Below are 13,342 nucleotides of genomic sequence, written 5' to 3'. Positions count from 1 at the left end.
TATTATTATTGTTTTTTATTAAATGTAAATGCGTCGTATTTATTGGTAGTATGCATTTGCAGTTACAATTACACATTGTTGCTCTTACTATTAACATGTCAGATTGGCCGAGCGGTCTAAGGCGCCAGATTTAAGCTCTGGTTCTCGAAAGGGAGCGTGGGTTCGAACCCCACATCTGACAATTCTTTTTCGTGAAATTTATATGGACGTATTTTTCATATCACTAAAGGTGAATTCCAATATTTTTATGCTGGCAAATTTAAGATTTTTTGAGTAATTAAGTGTGAGGTATTTTGCGTGGGAAAATTTTCCTACTCGAAGAAAAACGGTTGGTGGCGCCAAGAAAATGACATAGATTTAAAAATCAAAACTCTGTGTGACTGCTTATAGTCTCAAGTGTGGTTATATGTATTTTAATGTTTCTAAAATGTCCCATATCTTTTCTTAAATTGTTATCTTAGTCAAGAAAAGTCCCGACTTTTTAATCCCGTTCATTTTCTCGATGAAACCAACCCTTTTCAAAGTAGCGAAAGAAAAGAAAAACATGGTACGAAATGGATGGTCTTCGGTCATGTTTTTTACTTCACTATTATATCGCGGTAAAAGGCGCAAGGCAATTTGATGTATGCAGGTGTAGAAGGAAATTGCCTATTTATCATATGGGATTTTTTATCGCTTAAACTGAATGAACAAAAATCATCTAATCTTCGCTAATATTTAACCTATCAAAAAGTAAAAATTTCGATAGGAAATCAAAAATAAAGTAGGAGCATTTGGTTAGTAGAAACACTTTTTCTTTGTGCTGCAACTTTAATGACACATCGTGTATAATTGTCAATTAAAAGTAGCGGCAAAGCGTAAACTTACTTTACCTTACCCTTCGAACACCCTGGTACATTTCGCTTATTCCTCTTTATCTTCCACTTATGAATTCAATCGTATTCATTGAATTTGTGACTGGCATCAACTTGGTGTTGAAACGTTAAAAACACTCAACATATTAAGTATATTGTTGTTGATCTATTTGTAAATTTATTATTTATATTTCTTGTTTCAATTCATCAATTCATTACATTAATTATCTTTGTCGCTGCTGGGTTAATAGAAATGTTCTGCATCTTCAAACGCCAAAATCACATCTTTTTGTACCTGATTATACCATCTTTGTAATGAGCTCCATTTCAAAACCGAAAATAGTGCAGAAATCAGTCGAATTAAATCTATTGGACAACTGTTTTTATAATATTTATTCGAAAAATTGTAGAAAAAATTTTGTTTCTAATTTCAGTTCAGCCGAAGTTAGTGAAACTGTAAAGCTTTTAATATGTACAATTCTATTTCAAGCAAATGCTGATAACAAAGGCGGCTAATCCTGCAGGATTTCCGCATTAACATCAAAAGTCATATAAATAAAAGTTACAATATTTGAAAAATATTATGCTTATTACATTTTTGTAGTAAAAAATTTACTAATTTAAACTTTGTAAATAGGCTTATTAAATACACCGTTCTTTGACTTCGTTTCATCTTGTTTGTCGGCAGACTTTCGACGGCAAAATGCAGGGTTTAGTAGATATTTTATGCATTTGACTATAGTTGACGTCTGCCTTATATTTTTTATTCATTATTACTTATATAAGAAAACTGTAACTGTAAAGAAATAATTTAGAAAACAATTAGTTTTCCCAAAAAAGCTTTGCAAATATATTGAACCGATTCTTGAACGTTTGGAAAAAAAATCGGCCGTTAATGACATTTATCCAGCTAACGCAATATAGGTAAGCATCGAACAATATGCAGGGTGTTTTATTATTATACACGAATAATTTATTTTTAGTCTGCACAAATAATCAAATCGCATAATCATGGAAAACATTGATTTTCTTAAATGTTTTTATTGCAAATACAATCAGCTTCAAAATGTGAGATTAACTACTCGTGAACAGTTGGTTAAATATCAAGCTTCTTCGAAGTTTGCTTGCTAATTCAAAACTCACCTAATTGCGCTAAAGGGAGAAGCTTTCTTGTTAGCCAGTATATTAAATTTGATTTACTTCTAAACGGATCTGTTTTTTGAAGATATTTTTATTGAATTATATCAGATTTTCTGAAGATTAGACTTTGGTAAAAAATAATTTTCTACACAAATACAGGTTTGTCTTGAAAAACGCGGTCTTCAGCATTTGCAAACTATAATTCAGAATTTTGAAGTTCTTCCCAGTAGTCTTTAATAATATCACTAGCTTTTTCTCCCACCATTATTGAAGGAGCATTAGTGTGCGCTCCTACTGCTCTAGGGATAATACTGCAATCTGCCACCCTCAAATTTTTAATTCCATGTACTTGTAGATTTGGGTTTACTACAGTTGTGCTGTCTTCTGAAGGGCCCATTTTTGCTGTGCCTACTTGGTGGTGCAGAGTAATACTAATTGATCTGGAACAATTATTTTTATTCTCCACTTTTAAAGTGAAGTTAAGTTTTTTTATACCTCAGGCAGCATATCCAGTAACGATTACTATCAAATGTTTCATGCTCGCAACCAAACATTGAGCGATGATTTAGTTTGGATCCGAAATTCTGGAACGCGGTGGTGTTTGAAAATCGCTGAATAATTCTTATAACTTCCACAAATGTATTTAAGTCATGATTTTCTGGATCCGTAAAGTAATTTCCGAAAAACCTGGGGTAGTCGAATGGGTCCTTGGATTTCAATTCCATGTAACCTAATCACCGAATTAAGATAAACACAGTTCCAATATTTAACAGTAGCAACATTTTACAGACCTACTGATTTGGGATGAAGCAACATCGGAAATATAGTCCATGCGTGTTTGTCGAATAATGGCCTGAATACGCTGTCGAATACTTCATCTTTGATATTCATGCCTGAAGGAATTAATTCCGTTGAGCTGTATTTCGATATTCAAGTCACATCTACCTCTATATGTAGAGAGTCCATAGTCACTTGCCAAAGTTCCACCTATAAAAAGCAATTCCATGTCGGGATAATCTTCTGGATAATCTGCCACAGCGGTTTTTATAAATCCAATCCCTTCGGAACCTCCTAAACTTGTTAATAGTCCAGTTCCTTAAATGAGTACAGACACGTGAAAAGTAAATAATATTTTATCCTAGTTACTAATTGTATCAGTATTTGCACTCAATTATTTCGGTATTAATTGAAAGAAAAAGTTAATCTTGAAAAGTCAATGCGTGCGACCGAAAGTTAACTTTACATCAACTATATTTTAATTTGTATGCAATAATTTACATATAGCATTACAACAAAGGATGTTCATCCTTATTGAGCACTTGGCAACTCGATTTTAATTTCGAACGTTACTTTAATCTTTCTGATTTGAAAGCTGCGATGTTTATCTAAGTTTCCTGTTAAAAATCCTGTGATGTTTCGCGACCCCAATCAGGAGAATTAAACATTTGAAATCACAAGTGCATCTGTGAAATGCCTTGCTACTTTGTACTTCACCAGCGAAATTATTTGTAAAATTTGGTTCGCCTTAAAATATATTTTTTTCATAAATGCAAATTTTCTGCTATGTAGGATACTTCCTATGTGACTGTAAAAACTGCTTAATAATTCAACTCTTACCGTTATCTATAAATTCTGATATTTGCTGAATGGTCTCACGTATGTTTAAATCGACAGCTTGATCTATTTCAAAGGTGAGGCCTGAAAATCAGTTTAAGCAAAATGTAAATTATTGCACCAGCTAATACCTGGAAATGCGATATGATCCTGTAAATTTCTTCCTACTGGTAAGTCTTCTAAAACTTTAATGCCTAATTTCTCCAGATGGTCTTTCGGGCCAATTCCTGACAACATCAACAGTTGTGGCGAATTAAACGTGCCTACAAATATAAAAAACTAGGGATAAAGGTATATAGAATTTAAAATATCAAACAGTAAACAATGCGAACTAGGAATAGGTGTACGTATGCATATTACAAGAATTAATTAATTGGAGCTGGAACTCAGTGTTTCTTACCAGCCGATAGGATTACTTCCTTTTTTGCAAACACTGAGTATTTCTGACCATTTTTTGAATAGGTTACTCCGTAAGCTGCTTTCGTTGTAGGATTAATCAGTACTTTGGTGACATGTGCGTCGATGATTATGTCTAGATTTGCTCTGTTTCTTGCAGGCCATAGAAAAGCTGAGGCTACACTGTGCCTTCGCCCTAAAGTGCAAATTGTAATGAAATTGTAATAGTTCTTCACACTAATACCTCTTTTGACTGTTGCTTGTAATCTGCTAACTCCAAATGACTTCAAATTTGCGTTGTAGTCAATCAACTCCAGGCCCAATTCAGCACCAGCTTCAATAAATGCATCTAAAAGTTTTGTCTTGTAGACATTTTCAACAGACAGGAGACCGTGGTTTCCATGCAATTCTGGATTGTAGTCAGTAAGATTTCGAGCTTTCTCAGACTTAATGAAATATGGAAGGACATCGTTGTACGCCCATCCTATAGATATTCCAGTTTTTTTATACGTTTTATTGATACCTACATGTTAATTATCGTACCCTGGTTACCAGCTTCAGCCCACTTATCGTAGTCCCATCGATTTCCTCTGGTATAAATCATATAATTTATAGTGCTGGAACCACCTAAAGCTCTACCTCTAGGCCACCTCATTCGGTTCCGATTTAGTCCGAAAAAATTACCTTCTTGGTATTCCGTGAAATATCCCCAATTGTAAGGCGAAAACTGAGACATGGGGGCGAACTGAAAGAAGTAAGGGGCGTTTTTATATGTGAAAACGCAAATTTGTCGTGTTTGAACAGAACATTAATATGTTGATTTATTTTTTCTTTATTTTTTCTGCAAAATATTTTAACTATTCATTTTGATAGTATTTTTACCACACTGTAAAATGTTTAATTTTATTGCTAGCTACTTACGGATGGTATTTTCATTATTTCCGTCTCGGGAATTCCCGTTTCCAGTATCAAAATATTCCATTTTTCTACTTCTGATAGTCGGTTGGCTATTACTGATCCAGCTGCTCCAGATCCGACAATGATAAAGTCGTATTTCTTACCTAAAGTCCAACATTCATTAAATGTAATAAAGTCCATAGATTACAGCAAACTAGAGTTGCCTGGCATACTTATTCTATCGTAGAAAAGTTGTTTTTCGTGTTTTTCTCTCAGTTTTGAATGCTTTGAAGATTAAAAAGCTTTTTGTTGGGAATTTCTCCTTACAAATTTTGAGTCTTTAAAAAGATATATTTTTCAACTGTTCTAGTGCGAATTGATGACGACTTCTCTTACTTCCATTTAAAGAACGAAGGTAATACCTGAGAAAATCGTCTCTTCAAAAGACACTAACTTTTGAGGCGAAATATTCAACCATAAGGTTTATAAAATACAAATTCGCCTCAGCCATAAAAAACTTATGTGCAACATGGCTTTACCTAATACCATAAAAATTATTCTGTATCAGGTTTTGTGTGACATTTCCATTAATGGATACTGATTTTTAATGGTCAATTTAACCCATTTAATGCTACTAAGTGTGTTACCTGCAGTCTCTTTGATATTCCATGGTTTAGATGCGAACCATTGATTAAAATCCTGCCCTTCATTAAGCAGCCTAAATTGTCTGCTTATTTCATTAGCAATATTCACGGAATAAGTAAGTAGATTATTGACGACGTCATTGGCCCAGCATGGTTGACTTTTTTCGGTATATAGAAGAATGACTAAAGTAAAAATGCTAATTCTCATAATGTTTCAGGCAGGTACCATCAACCTAAAACAATAAATTTTGGGGGCAAAGTCACTTTAGAAAATGTACTGATGTTTTATGTTAATCTTTTACTGGGTGTTGACATTAGGGTTTGTTTTTCTTGTCCAGTTTTTCTTTATTAATTTGATTGGTTACTGGTGTAAATCCTCTCGTAAAATTTTATCTTTCACGATGAATGTTTGGAATGAAAACTTTGTTACAATTATTTTCTTTTGTTTTAGGTAAGAATACTCTTCTACTTGACGAAAGAGAGTTTGTTGTTAAACTTATGTAAGTAGAGAGAGCATATGTAAGTACTTTTCAGATGGATTATTAAATTGTTCCGATGTACTTATTTTAATCTTTTGTTTTTATCTTCAGTTTTTAATTGTATAACATTTTTATGAAATAATAGATTAATATATTTTAATAGGGCAGAAAGACCGATTGGGACGATAGCCTTTTTCTGGAGGAAATAAAGATTATTTATATATATTTTAATATTTCACAATCATATCAGTTGCGGAATGCGAKTGAAGGACTTTGTTCTATTTCTTCTGGCAAAATAATACACTTTATTGCTTTCGGTAAATTAATCTAATTGGAATTGGTCTTGTATGACATCTTGTCGGGCCATTTTCTTAGCTTGAAAAATATGAGAACATCACATTTGTAGGAAAAAAGGAAAAAAAAAACACATTTTATTGTCTCGGTAAATTAATTTGTTTTGGTATTGTTATAGTATGGTATAAAATCTATGCGGTTTCTTTACTTGGCGAAATTGCGACAAATATATTTGTTGAATGTACTGAAGTCAGTACAACAGTGACGAGATAAGAAGCAATTAAATTTTTTCCATAAGAGATAACAAACAATAAAAACTTTCGAATATTTTGCAAATGCATATTCTTTTTAAGTCAATAAACTAATGTACCTTTAACCGATTTATGAAAATAGTATACTGAAAGTATTTTTTATGCACTCAAATTTCATTTAAACGCACATCTCATAAGCAACAAAAATTAAGTTTTTACGTAAAGTGTCTATTTATTTGCTACATTCTAATATTGTTAAAATGGAGTGAATTGACTTACAAATTTTGAGGATTTTTTGGTGCAAATTAACGCTAATACTTTCTCAAAAGATCAGTCGTTATTTTTAAAATGCGTTCAATCGGTTTAGGATCCTTTTTATTCGTTTTTTGCCGGTCTATTATAAACTGTAATTTTCTCAAATCGTTGTTTTATTTTGTGGCTAGTGTTTCTTGCATCTGTTTTCTCTATTTTACTTACTATTCACACATTTATAGATCTATCGCCTTAGTTTACCATATGAACTAACCCAAACTAACTTAATTATAATACGAAAATTCAGTAAGTATAATTTCAATAACTTTTTATCGTTAATTGGGTGAAATTAGTTTAATACAAATTATTTTTAGAATTTCCTTAATCGAAAATAGTAAAATTAACTTTTTGTTTGTTGCAAAGATTCATTGCAATTATTTTATGACAAATATCGGGATTCTGTTAGCAAGTTTATTGAGAACATTTCACTTTACTTACAGAGAAATAAATATATAATATAACTCGATTATTTCAGAAAAATTACTGGGAATTTTGTTGGATTAGATAACACACTGTATTACACTTAGGAACAATCTCGTTTTGTCCAGACAATTATTTTATTAAAAGAATTAAATTAATTTCATTTGTGGTGCATAAACATCTTAGCACCTATATGTTACATATACGTTTTTCCTTATTATAACGTGACTATGTTATTGTCTCATTTTTGTACTACTATTCCCACCGCTTCTAACTTGAACAATAATTATGAATACGAAACCAATCTACCAATTTCAACTATAACTGACTTACCTGAAATATTGATAATTTTTCTAATGTATGTTACGCACTATATTTCAATCACAAACACTCTACATGCAATACACTCCCCACTGAAACCACTTTTCCATTTATAATATATTTTTCAGTTATCTCCTGATACTCTCCTGCCTTGATAATTGTTTAAAGACGTTGCAATCATTTTTCCGATTTAGCGTTGCTTGATTCTATTAGCTCCCTTCTTCAATTTAAAATCTATATTCTATTATGCAATTATTGTGTGAAAATTATGTTTTTTTTTTGTTACATTTTCTATACACGAATGGTTCTTCAGATACCTAAAGCAATTTAGATGTCAGTTCTGTTAAGTATGTGCTTTTATGGGAAAATGCCTTTTATTTATAGACATATGAACTAAATAGTCTGCAGATATTAACTTAATATTACTATTACTGTGTTCAGTAGTTAGCCTTGGTGAAAACAATTTAGTAAATAAGGATAAATTACAAAGCAAATAATATGTGCATTTATTAGCTATTAGCTAGTTTCATTTGTTATGACACAATTATAGCATTTCATTTAAGGTGTATTTGACTGAATTTTGAAAATTTCTGCTAGAATCTGTAGTCTTCTAGCTCTAATATTTCTCAAATTTATATTTGAGCACAAACTTCTTCAATAAAACCTGTTGGAAACTTGGATATAGTGAATTTGGTTGAAAAATGCTTCTGTTCGATATTCAAGTATATAAAGCGAATTAAGATAATTAAACAAACGTGATTATGGTTAATTAACTTATTATGAATGAAAAAATAACTTATGTAACGAAAACATGTTAGTGTTGTTTGATTGCACTGTATAATTGATTGTCATATAAGACATGACTAACGTTTCATATTAAGTATTTTTTTATCTTCGCAAAACATTCTTAAGTGCATATGTTTAATGCAGAATAATGTATCACTTGATCACTTTGGAAGATTTTTGAAACTAATAAGTAAATATAGGTATATATAAATTTAATTAACGCAACATAAAAGCATCCTACCATTTATAAGCAAATTAAATTGATTGATTCTCACATTAAAATAATCTAAATATCGATAATTTATGATTCTCTTATATTAACGAAATAAATGTTTTTTATTGAATTTCACTTCTGAGCACACGTTTTTGCACTTAAATGTGAATCAATGTTTCTGTGAAGGTTTAAATTGCTGACTCAATCCATCCAAATTAAATCTATTGCATATATTATTATAATTACAGTATGCTGGTAATTGTCTATATCTCTTTGTTACATTTGAAAGAAAAACTTGCATTACTCTGAATAATGATGTAGCTAAATAATGATCTTGCTCATACCTTATGTGTTGCGTACTCACATTCTGCCAGTTAAACCAAAATTTATAAACTATTTTGAACATAATTTATTTATTGGGCGTTATGGTTTTTAAACCCACATCATATTAAATTTATTGGCAAGATAATTATGTTAGTAAGTAATAATAAACTGACAAAATTAATAATTTTTAAATAAATAATAAGTTCTTTTGAATTTCATGCATGCTTTATGACAAACAAGACAAAATATTTTAGCTTAACGACAACTTTAACAATAAATTATCTGTACTTTAAACATATTTAATTAACATAGTTCAAAAAATATTTGATAATTTGGTCTAATTTTGTTTAAAAATAATCAAAACATGAAGTTTTCTTGCGTTCATCACTGTTGGAGCAGTGCATGAAATCCACTAGTTTCATTTTCATATTTACGTGTTTCTTAGTTTTTTAATTTTGCTGCTGGGTAATATTTAAAACCTACAGAACTTGATTTATTTTTAATTTGCATTAAAATTTAATAAAAGTTACCATGGTAATTAAATTGTAAGTATCGAATTTATGGCTTTGTCAGGTTTTTAAAATTTAGTCATCTCGTGATTATCGTAATCAAAATTGCGTGTGTTGTTAATGCTGCTCCATTTTCATTACTTTTTATATATAACTCAAATGCATATATGGCAACCAGGATTTTGAAAAGGATTAAAAAAGTTAATTAAACATATAATTAGTACCTGCAAGATTTAGTGGTTTTTACTTCGCTTTAAGTTTTTTTTTCTTACATCGAATTTTACATGAGTACAAAACATGTTTCATCTCTTTGTTAGCGATTACTTATTTTACGTAATTCCTTTATGATTGCAGTTGGTTAAACTGTAAGTGTACTGAAATAGTTAAGTAACTTAAATACTAATTGATACGGATATCAGTACGTAACATTTAAAAAGAGATATACTTAAAGGACAAGCAATTTGTTTTTTCTAATGACGTTTTTAATTATAGTTTTTTTATCAACGCTTTTTATTTAAACTACAAGGTGATACTATTACTTGGTTATTTTTCAAATAAAATATACATTCAGGATCCTATTACAATGCCATAATAAGATATCATGGGGATTCAGAGCATTGGTCACCATGACTTCCTGATTTCAAGCTACTGAGCTAATTTAAGCGACAACATTTTACGTTTCAACTAATAAATAATTAGCTAAACAATACCTGTCGCGTATGGTTTTATTTGGGAGCATATGGGTTAGAACAATATTTCTAATGACTTGAATTTCCTTTGTTAAAACGATGGTGACACAGAAGAGAACAAATTGTATAATAAAATAAAACAAAATTGCATACAAATAAACTTAGTACAAACGTTGTACATTCAAACTGTTTCACCTGGAACCACTGTACGTTACAACATATTAAAACATAAGAGGATTTAAACAGGAAATTTTCATTTAAAAGACACACAAAGGAACAAGAAAAATGAACCTGTGAACTTTATTGTTATCATTCAAGTCGTGCTTGTAGGTAAAAGGCAATACCCTGTTTTATTTAACATTTAAACATAAGTATTTAGAACAACTGAAAAACTTAAACCAGTAATAAATAATAACAACAATTAATAAAATTCATATCGCTTCATTCATTCAAAACCATTTCGATAAAATTAAAAAAAAATAGCAGAAAGCAGAAATTCAATGAAAAATAGTTAATAGTGGGTCGGTAATTTGAATACTTACCGAGTTACTTCATACTTTTTAACTTGTCGGAAGTCTTCTTCATTTTAGGCTTATATTTATTGCTATTTGTGCGTGCCAACAAACCTATTCGTTATTTCATTTAATATGCTGTTGAACAAATTTGTAATGGTTGGAAAAATTCATATAAAAATTTCAATCTTAATTGACAAATGGCACCAATTCAATAAAAAATTGACTGATATTTAAATAATTCCATATTGGTTTTTAAGAATATCAGCTGCTTTCTCACCTATCATCATAGTTGGAGCACTGGTGTGAGCACTTAGGGTCATTGGTATCACACTTGTATCAGCTACTCGTAAATTTTTAACGCCCTTTACCTTCAATTCATTGTCAACGACTGCATCTGTGCCATTGCCCATTTTGCACGTTGAAATCTGATGATGTAAAGTCACTCCCAAGTGACGAATAGCACATTCCCAGTAGGAATCGGAATCAAAAACAAAATGTTCACATCCTGGCAACCCTTTGTCATAGACTCGAGCCTCTAGCTCTTTAAAACTTTCTGAATCCACCAATTTCTCCATGATTCTAATACTTTTGATCAACACTCCCAAGTCTTCTTTATTAACATCGGTCAGGTAATTGCCGTAGCAAAGAGGCGGATCGTCAGGATTTTTGGAACGGAGTTTTAATGATCCAACAGATCTCGGATGTAACAACATGGGCATGATTGAAAACACGTCTTGGTTTTCTATGGGTTTAAAGTACTCATTGTAGAGTTTATGTGTAATTCGTAATTCTGGTCGTGAAAATATGCCTCTATCAAACTGAAGAGATCCAATACCATTTAGCAGCAGTTCTATGTCAGGGACGGTTTCATTTTTAGTGCTCAAGTATGCCAAAGCTTCAATTCCTTAAAATGTTATTTACTATTAGATGTTCGATGGAGACGAGTTGAGTTGTGTTTTACCTCCCAATGATGTCCAAAAACCTTTTCCTCGAAAAAGCCAGTCTAGAAGTGACGAAGGATGATAGAATAGTGATCGTGGCTCTATTTGTTTGTTAATTATGAAAAGCATCCCTGCAAATGCTATGTGGTCATAAAGTTTTTGTCCTACAGGTAAATCTTCAATTATAGGTCTTATGCCTGAAAAACGGTTTCGTAATTGAATGTTCGATTTGTTCATAATCACGATTGAAATAATCAATAATCAGTCTTAGTTTGGTATAATGAATGTGCAATTACACACCTAATTCGGATAAGTGAGCTCTTGGACCAATTCCACTCAACATGAGGAGTTGAGGCGAATTTAGCACACCTGCACTCAAAATCACTTCTTTACTGGCATTCACACTAAATGTTTGTCCATTTCTCATCATTTCAACTCCATAAGCTGTCTTGGTGGTTGGATCTATCAACACCTATAATTTAGCATTATACAGAGATATACAACATAGTAGATGGTAATTTTGGACTATATAGTTTCAACATAAATTTGATTTTTTGCTCATGTCCGCCACTGTCGTTCTTAAATGTTCGGAACATGCATAAATGTTTGGAAGTTTCGCTCTTTGTATTACGGTCATGACAATTTAATTATTAAGATACCTGAGAAAGCTGCCAGATTGTTTTTGAGTATGTTCATCGGATGTGCATGAGAAAATCTAGCTATAAAAAACAGTTCAGATTCATTCCCCGATTTTTAGCTGAGCTAAATATTCGGGGTGTTTCAGGTTTAATCTTGATAACTTCCGGAATAAATAGAACAGGTTAGAATAATGCCCCTCTCAGAAAAATTGTCCCTGAATGGCATCCTTTGGCAGATACAGAGCGTTGAACAAAAAAGCGTTTTTTTTTAGATGGCCCCAAACAATATTATCCATAGGATACAGATTCATCCTGTATAGTATACATATTTATTGTATATACTTTCCTGACTGTGTTTCAATTCCAAATCAAATTTACTCCTGGGTTTCAGTCATTTATTGTCTCTATTTATTAATCAAAATACGTTTCGGTGTATTTTTCCACCATCATCAGTTTTCATTCCATTTATTTTCCAGGTATTTTTCCACCATCACCAAAACGTATTTTGATTAATAAATAGAGACAATAAATGACTGAAACCCAGGAATAAATTTGATTTGGAATACATATTTATTCTATTTTATACCACTTAGTTTTTCACGTATATTGCGCTGCGACTTTAAGTTTTTATCGCGTTTTGAAGCCTTTTTTAAACGTAGAACAAGAATAACTACATTTTAAAATTTTTACAAACTTCTTTTTGGGTATTTCGCCTCAAAAATTTTTGTCTTTAAAAAAGACAGAATTTTCTCACGTCTTTTATTACAGATTGATAAATAGTGCTCCTATTTCGCAATAAGAAGGAATTATTTATCAAAAAGTAATCAAGAACTATCACCTAGAGGGTATCCTGCGACAGACACACTTAGGCTCAAGCTGTAAGAGAAAATTCCAATTAGTAGAGAAATTAATTTGAAAAATTACCTTGACGTTTCGATAGCTATTTTCTGCTATCGTTATCAAAAGAACCTAAATGAACCTAAAAAAGAGTTTGTTAGTAAATTGTGTAACAATAGTAGGATAATATAATATATCAAAATTCGCTCTGATAATTCGTTGCAAATTGTCAGTTATGTGACTTTGACTTAATCTCATTGTTTAAAT

General features: G+C 31.3%; 2 protein-coding genes and 1 non-coding gene across 5 annotated transcripts in view; 1 reads left to right on the top strand and 2 right to left on the bottom strand.

Moving 5' to 3' along the window:
- Window positions 1-97: 97 nt before the first annotated feature.
- Trnal-uaa lies at window positions 98-181 on the top strand. The gene has a single exon. It is a non-coding gene; the product is annotated as a tRNA-Leu (tRNA).
- Window positions 182-1,879: 1,698 nt separating this feature from the next.
- Window positions 1,880-8,607, bottom strand: LOC109544220 (glucose dehydrogenase [FAD, quinone]). 2 transcript variants are annotated; one of them, XM_048665773.1, is made up of 13 exons: window positions 7,635-8,607; window positions 5,549-5,778; window positions 4,926-5,065; window positions 4,689-4,749; window positions 4,548-4,631; window positions 4,249-4,488; window positions 4,009-4,200; window positions 3,740-3,871; window positions 3,612-3,692; window positions 2,940-3,089; window positions 2,786-2,887; window positions 2,490-2,724; window positions 1,880-2,434 (listed from the first exon to the last, which is right to left on the bottom strand). In XM_048665773.1, the coding sequence occupies exons 2-13, from the start codon at window positions 5,751-5,753 to the stop codon at window positions 2,191-2,193; spliced, it is 1,866 nt and encodes a 621-aa protein (XP_048521730.1). In that variant the 5' UTR covers window positions 5,754-5,778; window positions 7,635-8,607; the 3' UTR covers window positions 1,880-2,190. The 2 variants fall into 2 exon arrangements, with proteins under 2 accessions (XP_048521730.1, XP_019769847.2); XM_019914288.2 differs by having other exon boundaries at window positions 4,548-4,749; window positions 7,635-8,605.
- Window positions 8,608-10,254: 1,647 nt separating this feature from the next.
- LOC109544223 (glucose dehydrogenase [FAD, quinone]) overlaps window positions 10,255-13,342 on the bottom strand; it is a 6,018-nt gene continuing 2,930 nt past the window's right edge. The window contains exons 7-10 of one of the 2 annotated variants that reach the window (XM_019914293.2): window positions 11,901-12,072; window positions 11,621-11,797; window positions 11,495-11,563; window positions 10,255-11,401 (exon numbers count right to left, since the gene is read on the bottom strand). In XM_019914293.2, the coding sequence (XP_019769852.2) occupies window positions 10,890-11,401; window positions 11,495-11,563; window positions 11,621-11,797; window positions 11,901-12,072 (930 nt within the window). In that variant the 3' untranslated portion in view covers window positions 10,255-10,889. Of the gene's footprint in view, window positions 11,564-11,620; window positions 11,798-11,900; window positions 12,073-13,342 lie in introns of both variants that reach the window. The other variant, XM_019914292.2, reaches the window with a different exon arrangement.

Source organism: Dendroctonus ponderosae, unplaced genomic scaffold (genome assembly GCF_020466585.1).
Source record: "Dendroctonus ponderosae isolate FM_Combo_2020 unplaced genomic scaffold, Dpon_F_20191213v2 Dpon_F_20191213_4, whole genome shotgun sequence".
Lineage (NCBI taxonomy): Eukaryota > Metazoa > Arthropoda > Insecta > Coleoptera > Curculionidae > Dendroctonus > Dendroctonus ponderosae.
The sequence above is the reverse complement of the archived record's forward strand: the minus strand, read 5'-3'. Positions and strand labels throughout refer to the sequence as shown.